Below are 23,687 nucleotides of genomic sequence, written 5' to 3'. Positions count from 1 at the left end.
CCCTGTCCATATTGAGCAATCTTAACCCTTCCCTCAAAATTGGGCCTGGGCAATACCTCCTTATGTATCATTTCCCCCCTCCTCTTTCAGATTGTAAGCCCTCAGGGGCAGGGCCCTCCTTACCATCCTGTCTTGAATTGTATTGTAATTGTAATGTCTTCCTTACATTGTAAAGCGCTGCACAAACTGTTGGCGCTATATAAATACTATGTAATAATAATAATACCTTAAGGCCAGTGGGTCATGAAAGACTTCGCTCAAGATCCGGCTCATAAGGACTTTCCTCGGAACGGATTTAAGATCTTCAGCCAGCAATCGCCACTGCCGCAACAATTTCAGGCATGGCGCAACATAAGCTGGGAGCTGATCACGATGACCCCTAAGATTCTTCACATGGCCACCTTCTTCCCAAAGTCGCAGAAAAGGCCTAAACCAAGATCTAAAAAGCCTGCCCATACAGAAGGTTCAGCTGGAAGCATATTACCAATATTGAACTTGAGAAACAGCAGGGAAAAGAAAAGAGCCGGATTGACCATACCCAAGCCACCCTCTCTCCTGGACAGATAGGTGACATTTCTCTTGATGGGGTTTAGCCTGGTTCCCCCACAACATCTGGAAGAACACACCTGGCATAGAGAGACACTGGCAAGATGCAGACAAAGCTGACATACAAAAAGATTGGAATCAGGTAAGTCTTTATCAGGTCAACCCGTTCCCTCAGAGATAATTTCCATCTTTTCCAATTGGCTACCCTAGCATTGGCAATTTCCAGCCTGCCTTCCCAGTTTTTAAGGCTATAATTGCCAGGTCCAAATTAAATGCAAAGTATCTTAAGCATGATGCTTCAGAGTACCGTGACATCAGAGAGACCACCTTCTCTGCTTCATTCGTCCCATTGATAATCACAGACACATTATCTGCATAGGCCACAACCCTCAAAGGTGGCTCACACGGAAGCCCCACTGGTACCCCACACAATGCGTCGCTCTCTAGCCTCTTTATGAAAGGGTCCATTGCAAACACATATAGCAGGGGACTCAGCGGGCAACCATGGCGCACCCAAGAGCCAACCTCGAAGGGCTACCCAACCCCACCATTTACAAGAGGGAAGCTTTCAGTCTCATTGTACAAGACTTTTAACCAATTAACAAAACCACCTGGCAGACCTACTTACTAAGGAGCAACCACAGGCACTCATGGTTGACATGATCAAAGGCCTTTGCCTGATCCAGTGCCAGCAAATACTTTCCCCAGCCTGCAACCCTGTAACGCTGCAAGGCCTCCCGGACAGCTAAAACTGCTTTGAAGGTGCTCCTACCCTGGACTGAACAGTGCTGCCGATGAGAAAGCAAAGATTCTGCTACTCAGGATAAGCGCCAAAAAATATCTCTGCAAGTACCTTTCTATCCACATTGAGAAGTCTGATGAGGCGCCAAGTCTCAATCATCAAAGGATCTTTACGCTTTGACAGAAGAATCACAGGCGAGCTCCTCATGGAGGGGGGAAGCACCCCCTCAGCAAGGCTACTATTAAAAACCTCCACCAAATGTGGGACCAGGATAGACTTAAAGGCTTTGTAAAACTCAGCCGTCAAGCCATCAGGGCCGGGTGACTTTTTGACAGCTAGCTTTTCAATTGCTCTTGTCACCTCGTCAACTGTGATCTCCTCTGTCAAATTCACCAAGGGAACATCTCCACTCTATAGACCTGGTGTAGAGTCCAAAAAGCTTTCCATCCTATCCCGATCAAGTACTTTCCCCCCAAGAAGGTCAGCGTAAAAGGACCTTACGACCTCTAGGATCCCTGACCTGGACTTTGTCAAGGAGCCTGTACTACACTTCAGGCCAATGACCGTCTTAACAGCTACACCGTTTTTTCCAATTCTGGTAAGGGTCAGGTGAGTGGTACTTCCCATAAATCCTCTCCAGAACCAAAGAGGCATGCCGGTCATATCGACACTTCCTGAAAAGGAATTTCACCTCAGAGATTGCCCCAGGATCTCCTCCCCTCGAGACAAGAATGTCCAGCTTCCTCCGCAGACGTTGGTAGGCCACATATCTACCAAACTGCTTTCTGTTGGCTAGGCCCCTGAAGAATCCAGCAATCCTCTTTTTGATCAGCTCCCACCACTCAGCCTTACTGCTACAAAAGTCCAGGATGGTCACCTGCGCCCAAAAAAATTAATCAAAGGATTGTCTAACATGTTCTTCCTCGAGGAGAGTCTAAATAATTCTTCAGATGCCCTTGCCCCTCCTGAGTCTAAAGCATTCAAGACCACAGACAGCATACAGTGATCAGAAAACTCAACTGCCTGCATCAACGGGGGTGAGAAAGCAGAGCTCTCCTTAAAAAAAAAACCTATCTATCCTACTCTGACTACTATCTCGATGAAAAGTGAACCCAATGTTGTCCGGGAGGTGCTTAATGTGCACATCCACAAGACCAGCATCCCTGACTACGCTAGTTAAAAAAAACGCTATCCAAATCCAGCCTGTCCTAAGGCCCCTCCGGTCCTTGAGCCTATTCACAGTATTAAAGTCGTCTCCAAAGACTACAGACCTGGATGTAAAAAGAAATGGCTTGATCTTTGTAAAAAGGCATTTCCTGTCCCACTTAGTCTGCGGCCCATAAACATTAATTAGGTGCAGGTCCTGCCCTCCCACAAGGACGTCTAAGACCATGTATCTCTCAATCTCCACCTCAATAACCTGCCGGACAGTTACCATGCCGGTTTTAAACAACACAGCCACTCCACTGCAAGAGACCAGTATGATGGACCATACCTCCACACTCTCTTGGCCATATGAATGTCAGCCAAGGAGGTGAGCCTAGTCTCTTGCAAAAATAAAATTTCAGCATCTAATTAGCTGAACAAAAAGAAGGCCATAGAACGAGCACTTACTGACTTAATGCTGGCGACGTTAATTGTTGCCACTTTCAACTGAGGGAATTGCCATTTGGGTTATTGGTTGGATTGCTTCTTTGCTCCCGTCTGCTGCTCATCACCCGGAGCCTCCCTTTTCCTTGAGGCCTCCTAACACTCCATTTCTGACTCAGAAGTCTCACAAGAGGAGACATCAGCACTAGAGATGGCACTATACCGATTTGAGATGAGCACTGGAGCCTCCTCCCCCTGCTTCGTCTGAGCCATCCACCACCACCTCTGCTTCCCAAATTTCCTCCTCTCTTGTAAATATTGGAGATCTGCCTCCGAAAGGATTACCTCAATTTCTTTCTTTTTATTCTTCTTGTTTAGATTTTTTAGAAGATGTCTCTACAGAGGAAGCAGAGCCACCACGCTTACCTCCTGCCATCCCCACCGGGCAACCTCCTTTTCCCTCCCTCAAAGAAAGGGCACCCTCCTTACCATCTGAGGGAACAGACTCAGTGGAGACAGACACAAGGGGGGATCAGTCTCAGGGGACATGGAATTATAAGGGGCTGACACAGGAGAAGCAGATACAGAAGGCTGGGGAGACATGGAGACAGACACAGGAGGTGGACTTACAGACACAGGAGGGGTGAGCACTGAGGCTGGGGAAGGATCCTGAATTGGACCAGGGGGCTCAATCACCACAGGGTAGGATGCTGCACCATCCCTCTCTACCCGATCCAGCCTACACAGCTCCTCCACCACCTCCTTCTCCATATTGTGCCAAGCCTCGGGACACTGGCTGTAGGGGGGACCAAGACACAAGCATAGGTTGCACCTAATCTCGGTGCAGTCTTTGGCCGCATGACCTCGGGCCCAGCACGCGGAACACACTAAAGCTGGACAGGTGGAGCTAAAATGCCCCTTCTCCCCATGGCGATGACACAGCTTTGGCTGACCAGGGTAGAAAATAGCCATCCTATCCCACCCTATGAAAGCCGAAGAGGGTAAGTGTCGGACAACATTTCCAACCCTGGCCAACCTGACTGTTACAGACCAAACCCCCGTCCACATGTTACGGTCATTGAGGATTTTTCCTGGCTTAGTCAGTACTTCCCCGTAATTTCTTAACCAGACCTCCAGGTCACAAACAGGAATACCCTCATTGCTGAGGATGATGGTAATTTTTTCAGCTGTCGACTGCTGCGACACAGAAACCGGTGTCAGACCTTTCCATTCCGGTCTTAACCTGTACTTAGCCTCATATCGTTCCCAGAACAAGTCGAGACCCTCCGGTCTGGTGAAGCTGATGGTGTACTCATGGCTCCCAGCCACATGAATGAAGGCAAACAGGTCATTAACCCTGAAACCCATCTCCAGGATCATATCCACCACCAGACACCTATGAGGGGAGACAGCTCCACCCTCCCATTTTAGGAGTACTACATTGCATCTCTGACCCCCAGCAGATGGCAGAGACACAGGACCAGATCGCAGAGCATTTGAAGCAGCGGTCTGTGGTGGGGGTGTCTGCTTGAAAGCAGAATGCTGCCTGGACTGCAGCCCTCACCTGAGGATACTAGCAGGTGTAGAGCTTACCACCTGTGCAAATGAAAGCTTCCTGGGGCCAATGCTCCACACAGAATCAGGTACAAGGGGTTGCACATTATTATCGAAGCACACATTTTTTTCCCTTTACAGAACTGCTAGCAGGAATATTAGTCACAGAAGGGTTAAACTCTTCTGTCAGCTGCAGTGGATGTTTCACTCCTGCCTGCAGTACCAACCACCACCTGAGGCAGCACTATAGAGTCACCTTCTGTAGCAGGGCAGACAGGACAATTGAACTCAGCAATTGAAAGGTTAATGGGCTCAGCTGAACCTTGTAGTCCCACTTCAGAAATGTCATTTTTCAAAACAACAATTTCCTTAACCAGCGCACTTCCAGTCACAGTGCTGCTGGACAAGATATTATCACACAAAGGCGCCATACAGTCAGTGTGGGCCTCACTATTAAGTGGCATGAAAGCAGTCTTAGTCACTAACTGAGGCCTGGCAGGCTTTACCTTATCAGGTACATCTTCTGGTACATCCTCATCTCCAAAAACCAGCTGACCCTCCTGGATGGGAGACTCCATTGCCTGGATCACCCACAGCATACCGCCAGAGTCCTACAATGGTGCTGCGCTGCTTACCTCACACTGGGGAGGCAGTGGATCGGAACTTGGAGTCTCCTTTACCTCCATCTTAGCCATTCTCTCAAAGTGCCTTCCATTACGGAACTTCTCCATGAATGTCTGTGAGTCATTTTGGTGTCACCCCTCCAATGGTGTCACCCGGGTGCGGGCCGCACTCCCCTTGTGACGCCACTGCCTGAAGCTCCACTTGGCCTTTCACCAGCTGGATCTCAGCATCCAAAGAGCCTTGTTTCTGGCTGTAAAGCCCACCAAGCTGCTTCCTCAGCCGCTTATACTCTGCTCTAGGTTTATAGAGCTTATCTCTCTCTTTATTCAGAATCCTGATCCCGGTCACCACTCTCTCTTGAATGGACACAGCTCCTTCACCCTCAGCAGGGGCAGACAAATCACAGGCACCTGTATCTGCAGGTATCTCGCTCCTGAGCTCCGGACATGGCTGAGAGCTCCCAGAGGAAGTCCCCCCAACCTCCATGGCTTCCCCAGGAAGGGGCCAGAAGGCCTTGGATAGTTGGATCACACACTCCTTGCAGAAACTGTTCAAGTTTAAGTGAGACACTGAGCTTCTGAAAGCACCTTCTAGCACAGGGGTCTTCTAGCACACTCTGGCCCTCCAGCTGTTGGGAAACTACAAGTCCCATGAGTCATTGCTAGACTGACAGTTACAGGCATGTAGTGGCTAATCTACAAATCTCTATATTTAATGCAATAACAGACATATGGCGGAGTTGACCTTTAAAAATTGTGAAAGTCAAAGCACAAAAATAGCACTATAATGCCTCAATATATGAAGTCACTAAAAATACATTTATATTTTTCCTTTAATATTTTAACTAAGGGAAAAGTGAAATTCACTTTGCAAATTGACATTCTCTGTTCCTGTAATAAATCAGCCCCAATGTTTCTGACTGTTAAAACATGCAATGCCATATAGTTTTGTTTGCTTCCTTTAATGTTTTATTATTTCCAAGCTGGGCAGATGCAGATAATGTGTTAACCTTTAAAGGATATTCTCCATTGAATTCTATAGTGTCTGGGGAGATGTAAAAAAATATAATTGTAATGGGGATTTTTAGTTCTCCAAAGTAAGTGTTCCTGTGTGTTTTGAAGCAGGTATAAAATGGAGCTTTCTGTGAAAAAAAATCATGTGTGATTGCACCTCGATATTTCATAAAAATGGTAAATAATTCTCTATTTTTTAACACAGTTATTCTGATTTACTAAAGGAGCAGAAATGTCTCACCTAATATATTGTAACTGTACTCACTATGAATATCCATTCATGTGCAGATTAAAAAAATTACCAGCAAATTTCTAATCACAGGGTTGAATAATTATGGCCAATATCCACTTAATTTTCTCAATGCAAAATTCTCAATTCTTTAAGTAAATTGGCCTCCCCGTGCTTATTCACTTCTACATGCTACATATTCTTAATATTTTCTCTAGGATCTGACAAAAATCTTTCATTCTTTTTTGCGATTCTTTACAATGTAAGACTTTATGTGTGTTATAGATAGCACAGTAAATCCCTGACTTGTCATCCTATACTATTTCCCAGGATTATGGCGGTATATGCTCACCTCTCTCCCCCTCTACTCCAGTTGTGCATTGTCCCTCAGCGTCCTCACATGCAATGCAAGTCAATAGACTTGTATTGGATGTTAGGATTTGTCAACAGTACTTAGAACGCTGAAGCCTGGGGAAGAACAGGCTGCAGGGAACATTCTAGCATCTAGGCAGGAACAAGGATTGGGTAAGTATATCTTTTATATTTTAAACCCCAGCACTTTACTCTTGCAGTGCAGGGGCAACACCACTGCAGGGGTTATTTTTTTATAATGCCCACAGTTCTTCGTTAAAGCAAAAAACACAGAACAAGTATGCATATGCAGATCACTGACTTTGCTGATCTGTATTCTTATTTTGTTTTTGCTGGACAGTGTCAGCTCATGTAGCAGCATAAAAGATAGGCAGCTAGTATTTCCAGGGATAGACCTTCATAAAAAGTTAGCAAGTTAGTTAGGCAGGAACGGTCTTTCCTGAACCCATGCTGATTGTCATTAACTATCCCGTTTTCCTGAACAAATTCTACCAGATAATCCTTTATTATGCCCTCTAGCATCTTACAAACTACCGATAATTGTAATTTCTAATATTGTATTTCTATCTCGTTTACTTCATATTATTTGATGGGTTTTGATATTTTAAACATTTTTTACTTCTACAATATTGTTGTTTTATTAAATGTGGATATTTGTAGATTTACCTGGACAGGTAGATTGGAAGATAAAACAACTATATTTAACATATGCTTTACAACTGTGTGTGTCACCAGCACAGGGAATGTCATTTTTCTCAGTAATTTCACTGACAATCCAACTTGCATTGTATTAGAGGGCAGTAAAATATAACCATTGTGTGGCATTGCAAACCATGTCCATGTAGAAAACTACACACTTATGAGATTATTTACATCAAGCAGATTTATTTTACATATACCGTACATCTAAGTAAACAAAAAAAACAACTATATATTCCCTTTCAAAGGATAATTGGATAATATATTTGGGACGCCATGCTTCAATATATCCTCACATTTGCTCTATCTCTGTACAAGTATGTCCTTGAACTAATAGATGCATTTGATTTTTTTTTTTTTTAAAAGCTAAACTAATAACCCAATACTTCAATTATATTTATAGGTTTATCTAATAGTGATGTGATGTTACATACAATTAAAGAAGGAATAGAAAAGTTCATGCATTTTAAACTATTTAAATTTTTACAGAAATTACAGAAATGTTCAGAGAGTCTTTAACTGAATCTCCATATAGCCCCCTATGAACAGGGAGGGATGAGTGATTTTTTCTGTGCATGTAAATATACGTTTGAGCTACTGATCTCTGTAAACATGCTTTTTAGTTAAAGCAAGTAAGATTACAGTGGTAACATGTAAAAAGGTGCCTAGGGCTGTACATGTTGGCTGGAAATGTAAATATTAAATATTTATATTAATTATTTCAATTGTTAATTATATTTAACAAAACTTACATGCACACTAATAAGTAACAATCTCTAATATGACAGTTTCACATTCAAAATATTTCCTGTTATACAAATTCAAACTGTTTATAAAATTGTGCAAAAGCACATGATTGTCCAAAGTCAACATTAATAAAAGTCCACAAATATTTTCACATATGGGAAACACAGTTACTGTGCTTAAAACATTACCAATACCTCTTTGGACAGCCACTTTCAGACCTCGTGGCCGGGGCCCAGATGAAGTGGGCTGAATGATACTGGCTACCATTCAGCCCAGAAGACTAATGACATCTTGTGAGGAAAGAAAGTACTGCAACGGACAGTTCCAGTGAGTATTAAAGCAAATGCTGCATTTTTCTTTTTTCTTTTTATGGGCCCTTAATTTGTTTTGCTTTTATTTTTTGACTGGAGTTCTGCTTTAACAAAAACAAAATCTAAAATAAACACAGCAGATCACGTAGAGACAGATGTCATGTAACTATACTAGCAGCTTTGAATTAGTATCATGCTTAATTTATTAAGTACATTGATGGACTTAAGAAATGTTTTTACATTCCCATAGTTTTTCCATAATTGTTGTCCATCCAAAACTAATTTTTTACATAGTTACGTAGTTAGCCAGTAAAGACAATGTGTAAAAAAAAAAAAACCCTTGATAAACAGAACTCCCACAGCTGATCCAGAGGAAGAAAAACCCCCATAAAGCATGATCCAATTTGCTCCAACAGTTGAAAAATACCTTCATGATCCCAAAATGCAGTCAGATATTTCCTGGATCAACAATATCAAGTGTTAATACTTATACTTGTTAATATTCTTTGCATTTAACTTGTTTTAACAATCATCTGAGTTGGCTAGAACTAGTTCCCAAGGTAGGTTATTCCACATTTGCACAGCTCTTTTATTCACAGAATTGTAGTTTAATTAATTAGGGAATGCTATAAAACATGTATGCTTAATATTACAATACTGTTATATGCTCCACTGCCCACATAAATCATTATGTGTAAATATAGATTATAGATTTTGTTATACTAAAATGTAGGTTATTCCACATTTTCACAGTTCTTACTGTGAAGAAGCCTTTCCATATGTGGAGATTAAACATCTTTTCCTCCAGGTGCAAAGAGTAAGAGTCACAATACTGTTTTTTTGTTTAGATGTTCTTAAATAAAGGTTTCTTAAATAAAAATGATTTTTGTGAATTCAATTAGGTGAAAGATAGCAAATTAAGCTGTGAAAGTGTAGATCATTTTAACTTTGTAAAACGACTAGCACATTTTTAACAAGTCAGACTTAATGATATATGGGCACAAACTCTCCTGGCCATCTTATGTCCAAGACATCTTACACCACTGGGTAGTTAGCAAAGGAGGGAGTATGAATGTGCTTCACTCGGGAATGGTGCTTTTTTCATTTCCCCTTAAATGTGCAAAGAGACATTTGGTGGCTCAGTATCCTCCATTGCAGAACAACACACTCCACTGAAATGGAACCAGAATCCACTAAATGCTTTGGGGCAAATGCAGAAAAGTACTGGGGAGCATGGGAACCAGTAAGTAGTAGTAACCAGAAATTATTATTTGTAATTTTGATTGCTTGTGTAAAGCAAACTGATGTCACACTGACCTTATTACTGTGGTACTCTTACACTCTTTGTGCATCTTGCATAAAGTTTGTGTGTATGTGTGTGCAGCATTAGTCAGTCCAGAAAACCTTTGTACAAAGAGGTGAAGGAAAAAACTCAGAAACTTGTTTGGTAATTCTGTAACAATGTATCTCTGTATGTCTACCATATGGCTGAAAGTAATCACCAGGACTCACAGGATGCCAAATTCGTATTCATTTTTATTGAACGTGTGTCACATGCATTATTCAAAGCAACGTTTCAGGGCCACGCAGGGTCCCTTCCTCACAGCAACATAGTGACAGGGAAGAACTTTGTATCCTGGGAGTGCTGGTGAATGATTCCTATAAGTCATATTGTGAGAACAAATGGCGACATCCGTGTCATCAGATTCAGAAAGAGAAAGTTCTAAAGAGCTGTGACAAACCACAACGCTTGTATGCCTACCGTGACACATCCCTAATGCCTGGCTTCAAAAAGAAGAGGAAAAGAAAAGGGTTATAGGACATGTCAGAGACCACAGGAAATTCTAATGAATGGCATTAAGTGACCCTGTCATGAGAGAAGTATGGGTCTACCATTGCTGGTCTCCTGCTTAAAAAAATCTTGTGTAAATAAGGTTCAGAATTCTTCATCTTTATACTGTACTTGTTCCAACTCAGTAACTCAAGACACATTAAAGCCAATACAGCAACATGTCAACCGGATATCTAGCATTTTCAGAAGGAATTTTCAGCTATGGCAACCTCCATGATTTTCTCAGGGCTGGTATAATTGTAACTTGCAATTCTATTGAGGTGGTGCTTTTGTTTGAAAGTTTCATTACCTGTTAAAGCCTATTTGAACTTTTTTGTTACTATAATGCAGTCATGCTGCATAAATAGTAAGGATGTCAGTGGGGTTTTTAAACATTTTTTAATGTTGTGTTGCAGCCTTTGTTAAAAATCCCTTGATGCATCAACACACTGGATTTGGAATTCTGTTCAACACAAGGCAATCAGTCTGACATGCCTCCTGCACATCGCTCCAATAACCAATGATCCAGCAGTCTGGATCTCCAGCGTACTGATGAGTTAAAATGACACTAAACTCAGGAGTTAAATCTTAAAAATGCATCTAGGTGCCTCAACTATTACCAAAACTGTACCTTATTTGTGCATCATTAACTGTAGATCCTCCAAATAACTCTGATTTTGTGCTGACACTGTTTTTCCTTCTGGAGGGTGGTTACTTTTGTTCCCTATGGTTCCTGAGTGTGTTGTAAAGTAGCCACCACCTTAAGCACAGTACTGTTATGGACTACAATCTCGTGTTTAGTTCACTAATTTGTATTGAGATTGTAGTCCATCACAGGATCAAGCTTGGAGCGGTGGCTACTTTACAGCATACAGGGACCAGGAAGGACAGTGTCAGCACCATTAGAGAGATGATTTGAGGATCTACAGAAGTGATACCCAAATATACTACATTTTTGTGAATAACTAAGGAACTTGAATACATTTTTAAGATTTAAATGAGAAATGTGGTGTGAGTGAAAAACACATCCCCATATTTCAAGCCAATCTGTGACACTGAGGCTGTCACAGGTTGGCTCTATTGATTAAGAAGTCAGCAAATACATACCACCAATCGATCTCGATCCTCTGCCTGCAGAGAGTGATGACTGTCCGGCGGGGGCGGCACAGCTGGGTCTGCTTCTAGAGAGGCAGAGCCAGCTGTCGATCAGCCAGCAGGGTGGATCTCAACAGTATTTTTAGGATCCGTCCCAGCTGCGGCGCTGCTCTGCACTCTAAGCATATCCACTGAGTTTTTGGTCCCTGGAGGACATTAGTATATGTTCTCCTGTGACCCTGAAGAGAGCTATGGCCAACAATGGTTGGCCCATAGTTGTCTTTTAACTCCTGAGTTTACTGTCGCATTAATGAATTTTAACAAAGGCTTCAGCACACTACTACATAAACATTTTTTTAAACACTGATACATACTTTATGGATAACGCAGCCCGATTGCATTACAGTGATAAACATGAAAGTTTGAATTGGGCTTTAACAGTGTAAAATGTGTTATGGAGAACTCATGTGTTTTTGTAATTGTACATATCTGTGAATTTCAATTTATAGTGATTTGTAAATATAAACTTTCATTAATAATTTACATGCATTTAACTTTCAGAAAGCAGTGGAAGAGCTGAATCAGACATTTGTCACAGAGTTTATACTTCTAGGAATCACCAGCTTGCCTCAACTGAAGATATTGTTTTTTATTACGTTTCTTATGTTCTATCTCTTATGTTTTCTTGGGAACTTAAGTATTGTAGCAGTAGTGCTTATTGATCATGGCCTTCACACCCCCATGTACTTCCTCCTGGGCAATCTTTCCTTCTTGGACTTCTTTTACTCCACAACAACTGTCCCAAAGTTGTTGTCAGGCTTACTTATAGAAGATAAAAGGATATCTTTTCATAGCTGCATGGCCCAACTTCATGTATTCCATTTCTTAGGCAGCACCGAGGCCATGCTTCTTACGTCAATGTCTTATGACAGATACATTGCCATTTGTAACCCATTACGGTACCATGTTCTTATGTCAAAGGAAGCATGTATTCAGTTATCTTTCACTTCCTGGCTCATTGGTTTCTTGTACTCATTAACACAGACAATACTGACTTTTAGATTGCCATTTTGCAGTGCCAACAAGGTCACTGCCTTTTACTGTGATATCAAGCCTCTATTGAAGTTGGCCTGCACAGACACTCATATCAATGAAAGTCTGGTATCTATAGTCACTGGAACTGTGGCACTTGGTACTTTTATTTTAATTGTTATATCATATATCTTTATTGCAACCCATCTTCAGAATATCCAGTCTAGTCAAGGCAGACATAAAGCCTTATCTACCTGCACTTCTCACCTCACTGTTGTCCTTTTATACTATGGAACAGCATTCTGCACCTACTTGAGACCAGCTACTAAAGATTCGCTTGAACAGGACAGAATGAGTGCAATTCTCTTTACAGTTATCACTCCTGCATTAAATCCTCTGATCTATGCTCTACGAAATAAAGAGGTAAAAAGGGCATTCAGGAAGTTGTTTTATGATGGTTACACTTTTAAACATATAAAAATAAAAATGTAATGCTCATTTATAAAAAAGACAAACAAACATTGTGCAATACAGTAGAGTCTGACTGTCTCAAGGTGCATCTCTGCAAGTAAGTCTGTAAGTCCTGCAGTGCAGGGTAAAACAGAAAATGTAATACATATTAAATTCCTTTTATAACAGTGTCCTTAAGGAGGTGGTGGGAATTTCACTCAAGAAGTTACTTGGTTGACCTGTCCTCTTTGTGATTGGTACAAGAGACAAGAGAGCACTGCACTTTAACTACGCTATATTGAGCATGTTTGTAGGCATGTGCACATATATAGTATCTTTGAGACATAGAGAGTGGGAAAGTGGTGTTCTGAGTCTATCCAAAAAAAAGTAGCTGACATATGCCACAGGTCCTAAGAACCTTGGCCTTGGTCAACCAGATGTAGCAACCTTAGTCTTGATTCAAATAGGGGTGTGACACCACTCACTCAGGATCTGTTCACAATCATTTGTTTTGAACCTTAGTTTTCGGAGTTGGAAGTTCCCACCAGAATCGTCCAGCGAGATAAAGGGGATTTCCTGTTTGCACAGGAGAGGCACTAGTGAAGCACTGAAAAATTCATGATCTAGTATTGTGCTATCCATGACAAATTGGAGAGGCACTAAAGAAGGTGTAAAAACCGTGAAGCCTAGTGATGCCATGACAATGTTAAAAGACAAACAAGTACAGTCAGACACATTAAAAGGGAAGTGTGGCCCAAGAGTTTATGAGACTCTTAACGTGTTGAGTACCTCCAGAGAAGCATCTATAGAAGATATAATAGGTTAGTTACTAAGAAAGGTCCTTTTTATATAGATTCTCATAGTACTGCATTTTCGGACATCACTGTGACGGACCGTCTGGTACCCCGACTGGATACCTCCATCAGAAATCAGCTTCCTCTCCGCTGGAACCCGAATTCCAGTGTCCTCAGCCCAAACCTGCCTAATTATTGGATGGAACCAATATATTAGGACAGAAAGCTAAACTCCTCAAACATCAGACAACACCAATGTTGAAGTGGAAACCAAGAACTGGTTTATTGAAGAAAGCAAACAGAGTTTATACCTCACAGAATCAGATAAGAGTTCAGTTTGTTGAACAGTTCCCATACCTAGACAGCCGGGTGCCGCATTAGAATTCCTTAAGCACAGACACTCTTTGAACCCAATGCATGTCCTTAATTAGATAAGAGCTTGATCATCCTAAACAATTGTCTCTCCAGACAGCCTGCTGCCTATAATGAACACAGGGTCACTTAAATGTAATGCCAGGGGAAACATGCAGTATTTTCATTCCACACATAAACCTAGGATAATAGTTCCATCTATCCCCAAAAGGTCTGAGGGGGGTCTCCATAGTTCTAGGTACATAGTCAGTAGGAAGGAGGCTAGCTCTCAGGCTCCTCCAGCAGCCCCAGTGACGGTTCAGTCCGTCACAGTAATATTCTTTAAAAAAAAACAGATTTTTGATCATTTATTTAAAAAAAATATCAATATATGTAATGGTGTATTGTGGAAAAAATAAGTTGCCTCAGAAGCCGGTATTGCCCCCTTTCGCAGAAATTACTTTTTACGGGCTTTTGCATAATTGCCCATCAGTCCCTAACATTGACTTTGTGATATTTTTGTCCACTTCTCCATGCAAAATTCCTTCATTTGTAAAATGTTTATGGGTTTCCTTGCATGAACTACCTATTTCAAAATCTTAACAACATTTCGACGGGATTCAAATAAGAACATTGACTAGGCCAGTCCATAACCCTCCATTTTTCTTTTTAAGCTGTACTTTGCATATGTGCTATTGTGTTTTGGATCATTATCATGTTAAAAATTCATTTCCAGTGCATCTTCAACTTTTGGACTACGGGCTTCACATTTTAATTAAGTAACTTTTAATATGGCAAAGAATCCATAGATGACCCTGAGGCAACCAACTAACTCATTTTGTTCATGTGACAAATCTTCATTAATTTGAATTATGACAATGAATATAACATGTCAATTTTATATCTTATTTGCTTAAGTATATATTTTCATTCACTAGGCACTGTTTTCATGATCATGATCTAATGTTTACCAATTCAAACCTGCGGAAACAGTCAACCATATCCATAGGGCATACTTGCTTTGTCACATAACTGTATCTGTAATTCTGTCTATCCAGCTCTGAGATTAACACAGTCCTGCTACACAGAACAACCAGGCAGGCAACTACTTTCTCAGCTACAGTTAAAAAAAAGTGTCAAAGGAATACAGTGGTGTCCTTTTTCAGTCTTTTGAAAGTGAAAGAACTGCAACAGACTGACAAAGTAATTTCTCTAACCACTCTCCTCCTATCGACATGTTTCTTGTAGGCAAAGTATAGACAGCACTCTAGATTGGCTCCCAGTTTTCTTCCAGTCTAAATGACTGTTTATGGAGTTTTACAACAGAATCAACTGTATCTAAAAATTAGGCCATTGTTTTTATTAAGCTGTTCTCTTGATTTGGACCACTAACCTCTCCTCCACTCCTCATTTCCATTCACACGAGTCAGCTGGGAAATTGATGAGATTGTTTAATATGTGTTTTCAGTGCACAGAAAATTAAAGGGATTGGAATTCTGGCAAAATAAACAGTGAGGGCACATTGAGACCAATTGTGGTGTGTTATGCCTCAAGTTCGTGTGCTTTGTGTAGATGCAGCCCATTCATTTGATTGGGCTGCCTAATGCACCAAAACACACCAAAATAGATGTGTGTACCATTTCTGGTAGCACACTGCACAGCAATACATGTTAGTGCATTGCCAACCATTGCACTGAGTTGCAATGCATGGCTCTAGACAATATGCATTGGGATTAAGTATTGCAAAACAATGCAACATGTGGCGATGCACTAACATGTATTGTTGTGGGCTACTAGAAATGGTACATGCACTTCATTCAGAATGAAAGGCACTGCATTGCACTAATGCATGTAACATGTGTTCCTGGGCATTATGTTAACTCATTCATTACTTCAATTAAACATTATGAATGGGATCCCGTGTATAATGACATCAGTGGGGGTGCGGGTGACGGACCCGGGGGCAATTATGGAGGAATTTACACAATATTATAGTGCGCTGTATGCTCCTGTTGCGCCCTATGATGCGGAGGCTCTTCACTCCCTTTTGGGAGGGCTGGGTCTTCCCTGCCTTGAGCAGCAGGACAGGGAATCCTTGGAGGCGGAGATCTCGATAAGGGAGGTCGAGAGAGCAGTTGGATCCTTTCCTGCTAGTAAGGCGCCGGGGCTGGATGGCCTTCCGGCAGAATGGTATAAATGCTATTTACCGCAGATGGCACCTCGGTTACAGGAATTGTATAATGTTTGCCTAGCGCGGGGGAGACTGCCAGCTTCCCTGTATGAGGCGAATGTTGTTCTTATACTTAAACCAGGGAAGGATCCCCTGCTTTGCTCCTCCTACCGACCGATAGCTCTTCTAAACATGGATTTTAAAATTCTGATTGGTGGATATTTGGATAGGAAGGTTGTTGTAACTGTTATGTAAGATGTGCCCTTGAGTGTTGGAACTCAGGCGATGTATGTTGTACTGTTGTACCTTAACTCTGTGAAAACCAAATAAAAACAATTTATTAAAAAAAAAAAAAACATTATGAATAGACCCTTATTTTTCTGTACTTGCAGAAAACTTAGCCTTGTCCTTCCTTCTGGAGGATGGCTACTTTTCTTCCCCATGGTCCCTGTGCGTGTTGTAAAGTAGACACCACTTCAAGCTCACTCCCATGATGCACTACAATCTCACGTTTAGTTTACTAATTTGCAGTAAGAGTGTAGCCTATCATGGAAGCGAGCTTGGAGTGGTGGCTACTTTACAACACACACAGGGACAATGAGGAACAAAGGTAGAAGGAAGGACAGTGTCAGCACCAATTCAGAGATGATTTGATGATCTACAGCCGAGTGATACACAAATAAGCAACATTTTCTTTAATAGTTTGGGTACTTGAATGCATTTTTAAAATGTAACTCCTGAGCTTAGTGTCACTTTAATGTGTGTTTTTTATATCTGCCTGAAGTTTAGCTTTAACAATTAAATGAATAGTAAAAGCCTGTAATGTACATACATTGGCTTCATTTCCTTCAATATACTCAATAAAGGCCAAATTATCAAATATAAAAACCATGTAATAAACAAATGTTTCTTTGTAAAAATAAAAAAACAATAGCGCCAGAGGTGACCACTCCACTGCAGAGGTAAACATGCAGAAGTTCTATAGGTCGCTGCCCCACATCAGTCAGGGAGACTGTGATATCTAAGGAAAAAAACTAAAACAATGGGTGCCTTTCCTAGTGTAGATACATTTTTATTAGCAAAACGGCAAAAGTAGGATAATATTCACAAAAGAGTAGATGACAATGAGCCTTCAAAAACAGAGGTTGATCCTCATTTTAGCAAAGAGCAAAACACAGCATGTAAGAGCTGCACAGATAGTGTTCCTGTGTGCCAGCAAGGTATGCCTCAGTTAACGCGTTTCCGGGGGCACGCCCCCCTCCTCAGAACCTGACCTCCACCTTCATATTGAATTAAGTAGAGACTAACAGCCAATCAATAAATGTTTCTTTGTGTTCATACATTTCCACAGTTGTATTAGGACTCTGTATAATATGTTATAAAATAATCAAGAATGCATACTTTGGTAGAATCTTCAAAAGGACAATCAAAAGAACCTTTATCATTTTTTTCCAAAGGTTTCAGCTTATATACCGGAGCCTACTGAAACAAACATATTTGGGAAACCAAAGTCAAATGCACTATCTATCTTCCATGTTTGAAATCTCCATACAGTCTCTCAAAGTGCATTAAGCACATGTCTGTCTACATCATGGTTGTATACACAATGTATGTGTCACGATAAAATAATCCAATGATTAGATAAAGAGCCAGTAAACTGAGATTCTCAGTCCATGGTTCTAGCTCTGGAGATCAATAACGTCTTCCATGGTAGCACAAAAGTGAATTCATATCATATAAAGATTTTTATTGTATAATCAATGAGTGAAGTATAAATATTCTATATCCTTGTCAAATTGAAAGGTTAAATCACACTTCTATAGAATATTTTGTCCTTTTAGGCCTTACTGATGTCCCTGAGCTTCAGATTTTAATCTCCCTGACATTCCTTCTTTTTTTATCTGTTCAATATATTACCCTCTTCAATATCATCTACTTATGGCAAGAACTGCTTGTTGCCAGTTGGCCGTAAGTTGCTGGCTTATTGGGTTCCTATACTCATTATTAGAAACAATTAGATTTAGGTTGCCTTACTGTAGTATTAAGCAGGTCAGTCATTTTTATTGTGATATTAAACCACTTCTAAAACTGGCTTGTGCAGATACACATATGAGTGAACTTATGGTGTCGGTTATATTTGCACTTGTTGCTGTGAGTACCTTCACAATTATTATCATTTCCTATATGTTTATTGGAAGCCATGTTCTGAACATCCACTCATCTCGCGATAGAAGAACATTTTTCTCTACTTGCACTTCATACCTCACTGTTGTCTTTTTATACCTTGGAACTGCTTTAGTTACATATCTGGGACCTAGCAATGACAGCTCTCTAGAGCAAGACAGAATGAGTGCTATTCTGGTTACTATTGTTACCCCCGCTTTAAATCCTCTTATATATACCTTTAGGAATGCAGAAGTAAAGAGGCCATATAGAAATATATTTTTGAGAAATTTGCAATTGCATTGAAAATGTTTTACCTGTCTATTGGTATGTGAACAGGATTCATTCAAGTATAATTCACTCGTAGAATGATAGGTGTATGTAAACTGTATTGCTGTAAAAAGGTTATAAATATTTAAAGCCAAATTTAACCCAAATTCAGGATTTAATTTTGGTTGGACGAACTTTGATTTTCCGTACTCTGTAGGCCCTAGCTAGCTGGCCAAATTAGACTTTTTTTAAGAATGTAGAGGAAACTTTAGGGGTAATTTTTAGGGACCACAGAAGCAGAAAATTTACATAACTAGCTTACATGTACTGATTGTTCATGTTTATTGTAATCTTGACAATTATGAAGAATAATACATTATAAAAAACAGAGTTCCCATCAGGTATGCAAATAATTTTTTTGGCAAGTTAGCGAATTGTGAACACAGTGAATCCTGGGGATTCAATGCAAAACCATGGTAGCAGTGAACTTTACATATATCATACGCAAGCAATTCAGCATTTTCTAGCTGCAGCTCTAGCCTTCAGTTGTGAGATAATGAATCTGGCCACAGTGATTTGCAGCCTGAGTGCTAGCTGCAGTCTTGCCTCTCAGCAGTAGAGTAATGTGTCAGCTTTATGTACCCAACTGGGATTGGCCTGTGTCTATGGGGGCACTCAATTTAAACATCATCATCCTGTACCTTAGTGCTTGTGACAACGTTTCCTGGCTGGTCAAGTCTGCTACTTGCCCTGACCCTTTGCTACAATTACTGGATACTCCTTTGTTTGGTGCCTCTTTTTCTTCAGCTCTCACTTTCCACTGTCCTATGCTAAATTTACACTGCGGGTTCATAGTGACATCCACAGCCAGGGTACATAGTTTAAATCCTGGGGGCATCCGAGTACAGGTAGACACCCTTGTCTTAAGGGAAAGGCGGCTGCCTTAGGTGAAAAGCAACATCACTATTTACTGCAGTGTTTGTATATGTGACCTTACAAGCATGATAAACATATCACCACACCAGCAACAATGTTTTCCCTAGGTGTCAAATGTGAAGAGTATGCTACATTCTTTATTATGTTTTCATTTTATTTTGCAATACATTTCACATAAACTATCACATACAATCTATTTCATGAAGTAAAATAACAGTCGAACAGCACAGACATCAACAGTGTTCACAGTTTGCATTCAAGAATGGCAGCAATCTGCAGAGATAAATGTCTTGGTTTGATTTCCTAAATAAGAGAAAACAAGTAAGAAAGTAAAACCAGCTCATCTGGGTCTCTGGTCAAAGATAAATTTGGAATTAATTGTTAGGTGAAGGGGGAGTAAGCAATTAGGCTAACAAAGGGTAGTATATAGGTACACAATATGGTTATCAGACAATAGAGGTGATAGAAAAAGAGATCTAGAAAAGGGGCGGGGATATAAAGTTAGCAGATGTGATTTTCACGTTACAGAACAGAAGATTTTGAGAAAAAACACAACAAGGAGAAGAGGGAATGGAGGAAGTAGTTGGGAAGGGGGATTGAACATTCAGCAATGGTTTTGCTCTCAGGTCCTGCCTCAATGTCTAGAGACTTGACAAAAAGAAAGGCATGGTTTATTAAGAGATAGACTATTGGTAGTGGATCCAGGATGACCAGGCGTGTTGATATTGGTTCAATTTACTAAGAAAGATTGCTCTTGCTTCCTCCATTTGTGATACTAAGTCTACTCTGCTTTTATTTTAGAATGCATGGGGGAAGGAGCTGCAGATTCTCCAATGGAGAAGAATTAATGTTTTGGTGATATTATGTGTAAACAGAGATTTCTTATAGGTATGTTTAGACTCAATATATCTGTGCAGTGGATAGCGATGAGGCTCTAGAAGGTATATAGTGTCTGTGATATGTGAAATCCTCTGGTGGGCCTGTGTCCAGTAGGGTTTGATAAGACAAATCCACTAAATATAAGAAATGAATCCCACTTTTGACATGCAACATCATCAGGTTTGAGACTGGCAAGATTTTATGTAGTTTTTTTAGGTGTTTTGCTTCACCTGGAAAATAATTTATAGGTTGATTTTTAGAACTTAGAGTTAATTGAACACTTATGGATCAGAATATATTTTCTCATTGATCATCGATTTGGCCATTCAGATCTATCTCCCAGCATGCCTGGTAGTATTATCCTGCCTGGGAGTATTAGTAAACGGTGTTGTTAGTTATACTTACATGTGCCAACGGATTTCCTATATTGACTGGAGTGAGCCCACTATTATTAACTCCTTTTTTACTACTTTCTGTAGTAAAACTTTCTTCAGTATTATCAACTGAAGGGGTAGTTAGGTGGGTGTACAGTTTCAAAACTGAATGAGATGCAGGCTCTGTATGAGTGCATAGATCCTCAAGGGGGTAAAGGGGAAAATAAATTATCTTTACTCTCGTGGTTCATGATCTAGCTTTTAGATTGAAGATAGGACTAAAGAGGAATATTGCCTTTCAATTAGAATTTAGTTTTGGTAAGAAAATTGCCTATGAATTCCCTATAGGGTGGGTTACTTGATTGCCAGGTACAAATTGAGAATCTGTCCCTAAAGGAAAGTCTTGGTTGTCCCATAAAGGGTGAGAGGACTAACATGTGTAGTCAGTTTGCTTAAAAGAGCCATGAGTCATGTACGGCTGCACCAGTGGGAAGATTTTGTAAGCTGAACTCTGGGATAAGAAAATATTGTCTACTAGAGGTATGTGTATTGTTACTTGATAAAGACCAGTCACCGATGCTCTTCCTCCTTGTGCAGGATGACTGGTCTTGTAGCCATCCCCTCCTGTAGTTTTCTGCAGGTGGCCATCAGCTGGTTTGGGATCTCTAGATAAATGGATCAAAAAAATGGGATGCCACGTGGATCCTAATTATTAGGCATGACTTAGCTGTTAAATGTGGAAACTGGGGAAGCATTATGTGCAGAGCTGCTGATATAGCTATATTGATAGTTATATTTAGCAAATTCCTCCATTAAGTTAGAAATCAAAATTATAGGTTTAGAGGGAAAAAAGAGGAGGTAATTTTCAAATGCAGCTTGTAGATAATCTTTACTTCCCACTGTAATCCCTTTAACAAAGTTGTTTCTTTTAATCATGTGAAGGGAAAAAAAATAGAGTAAGTGGACAATCCTGTTGGGTGTCATTGTACATTGAGAAAGGTCAGGTCAGGTGCAAGATGTTGCCCAATCAGGGCTCAGTACTCTGTAAGAGCCATGATTGGGCAAAGTCATAATGACTTTGCCCAATCATGGCTCACCTGTCAGATGCCCTACAACTGTAAACAGTTGGGTGGAGCTAGCTGTCACCGCTAGCTCTGCCCAATTGCTTATATGTTGCCAGCATCTGTCAAAATGACATTATGCGGCAGGAGTTCGTCGCGAGCGGACGGGATGGCAGTGTAATGATCTTTATCGAGTATTGGACACTCAACTGTGAAGTTAGCTGTGGAATGACAGGGTTCAGTATATGTATCCTTTTTCACTCTCCACGTATTGGTCAATGGAGGTTTGGAACAATTAACATCATCCCCCGTATGAACAGGTAAATTATAATGACAACTCAAGATAAGCTCAATTCATAAGCAAAAGGGTTAACAGTAGTGCATGGAGTTGAGTTGTATGGCCACTGTGAGAGTAATAGTTCTATATCAATCAATAAGCATTGGTGTATCAGCAGTGCATAGGTTAAGTTGTATGGCCACAGTAAGAGCAACAGTTCAATCCCCATCAATAAGCATTGGTGTATCAGCAGTGCATAGGTTAAGCTGTATGGCCACAGTAAGAGTAACAGTTCAATCCCAATCAATAAGCATTGGTGTATCAGCAGTGCATAGGTTAAGTTGTATGGCCACAGTAAGAGCAACAGTTCAAACCCAATCAATAAGCATTGGTGTATCAGCAGTGCATAGTGGGGAGAGCTTTCCTCTGTCTCTCCTATTGTCAGCAAGATCTGTTGGCAACCACTTACAGTCTGTGCTTTTCCCTTGCCCTCAGGCTACTTGCGGTTTGTGTGGGTTCTATGGATCCTATTGCTGCTGAAGCTGATGCTACCATGGAGGTGTCTCCTGAGCGTTGTTCCACATGCACCGCTCACAACGGTCGGACGCTGAACAATCAATCTTGCTCCCTTAAATCCCTCCTCGCTGTGTGCGAAGGGGAGGAGCCGGCTGCCGTCCTGGACAGCGCGTTAGGGGACGGCCGAGTGCCGTCCATGACGGCCCTGAAGGGGAGGAGCCGAGTGCCGTCCATGACGGCCCTGAAGGGGAGGAGCCGGCTGCCGAGCTGGCCGTGCACGGCCCCGCCATGCATCGCTGGACCTTGGATGGGTAAGCCTGTTACAGGCAGTCGTCGTTTTAAAAAACAAATCATTTCTATTTATTTTGTTGAGTCGTTGTCATTGCGGACATCGCAGGGCATCGTGATTGACCCTGGATTACATTGGTGGATCAATTTTTGGGGATTAAAAAATAAAAGACTTGTCAAAAACTTTTGACAAACTTTTTTTTCCAAAAAAAGGATTTTTAAAAAGTCTGTTTTTTAAAATCCAATTTTATTTAACCCTTTAGTGAATGGGTAAGGGTACAAGCACCCCTTACTCATTCACAAGGGGGTACCCTGATGTGAATAAGCCCCCTGCCCACACCCCTACAACCAACACCCCAGGGCTTGGGTGGAAGAGGCTCTTGTCCCAAACAGGACGGGGACAAGGTGCTTTTCCAGGGGCAACCCTAGAAAAGTACCCTCCCAGTGCCGAGGGCATGTCCCCCCCCTTTCCTGCCCTGCCAGGCCTGTGCTCGGTTCAAGGCTCTAGTTGGGAATTTTAGGGGGGGCTCCACCTCCCCCCCCCCCCCATTTTTGGGGGTGGGGTTCATCCTTAAAATTCCTACCAGACATTAAGGGCCTGGTATGACTTTAAGGGGGAACCCCACACACTTTTGTTTTCTTTTTTCTTACATAGAGTCCCTCCTAAAATTCCTACCAGACCTTAAGGGTCTGGTTTGACTTTTGGGGGGAACCCCACACTTTTTTTTCTTTTTTTAAAAAATAGGGTTCTTCCTAACATACCTACTAGACCT

General features: G+C 41.1%; 1 protein-coding gene across 1 annotated transcript; it reads left to right on the top strand.

Annotated features, from left to right (window-relative positions):
* Positions 1-9,604: 9,604 nt before the first annotated feature.
* LOC108797241 (olfactory receptor 12D2-like) lies at positions 9,605-22,941 on the top strand. The gene is made up of 3 exons (XM_018568811.1): positions 9,605-9,670; positions 11,915-12,873; positions 22,767-22,941. The coding sequence occupies exons 1-3, from the start codon at positions 9,605-9,607 to the stop codon at positions 22,939-22,941; spliced, it is 1,200 nt and encodes a 399-aa protein (XP_018424313.1).
* Positions 22,942-23,687: the final 746 nt, after the last annotated feature.

The sequence above is a fragment of the Nanorana parkeri genome, unplaced genomic scaffold (assembly GCF_000935625.1).
Source record: "Nanorana parkeri isolate BGI_ZX_2015 unplaced genomic scaffold, ASM93562v1 scaffold1249, whole genome shotgun sequence".
NCBI classification, from domain to species: domain Eukaryota; kingdom Metazoa; phylum Chordata; class Amphibia; order Anura; family Dicroglossidae; genus Nanorana; species Nanorana parkeri.
This window is presented reverse-complemented; position numbering and strand designations above follow the sequence as displayed.

Bases quoted from the DNA above. Each gene is read 5' to 3' on its own strand.
- LOC108797241 (XM_018568811.1), top strand. From the start codon at position 9,605: ATGGAACCAGAATCCACTAAATGCTTTGGGGCAAATGCAGAAAAGTAC. The intron at 9,671-11,914 runs GTAAGTAGTAGT...TTTAACTTTCAG, and splicing joins ACTGGGGAGCATGGGAACCA to AAAGCAGTGGAAGAGCTGAA. The intron at 12,874-22,766 runs GTAATGCTCATT...CTGTGTGCGAAG, and splicing joins AAACATATAAAAATAAAAAT to GGGAGGAGCCGGCTGCCGTC.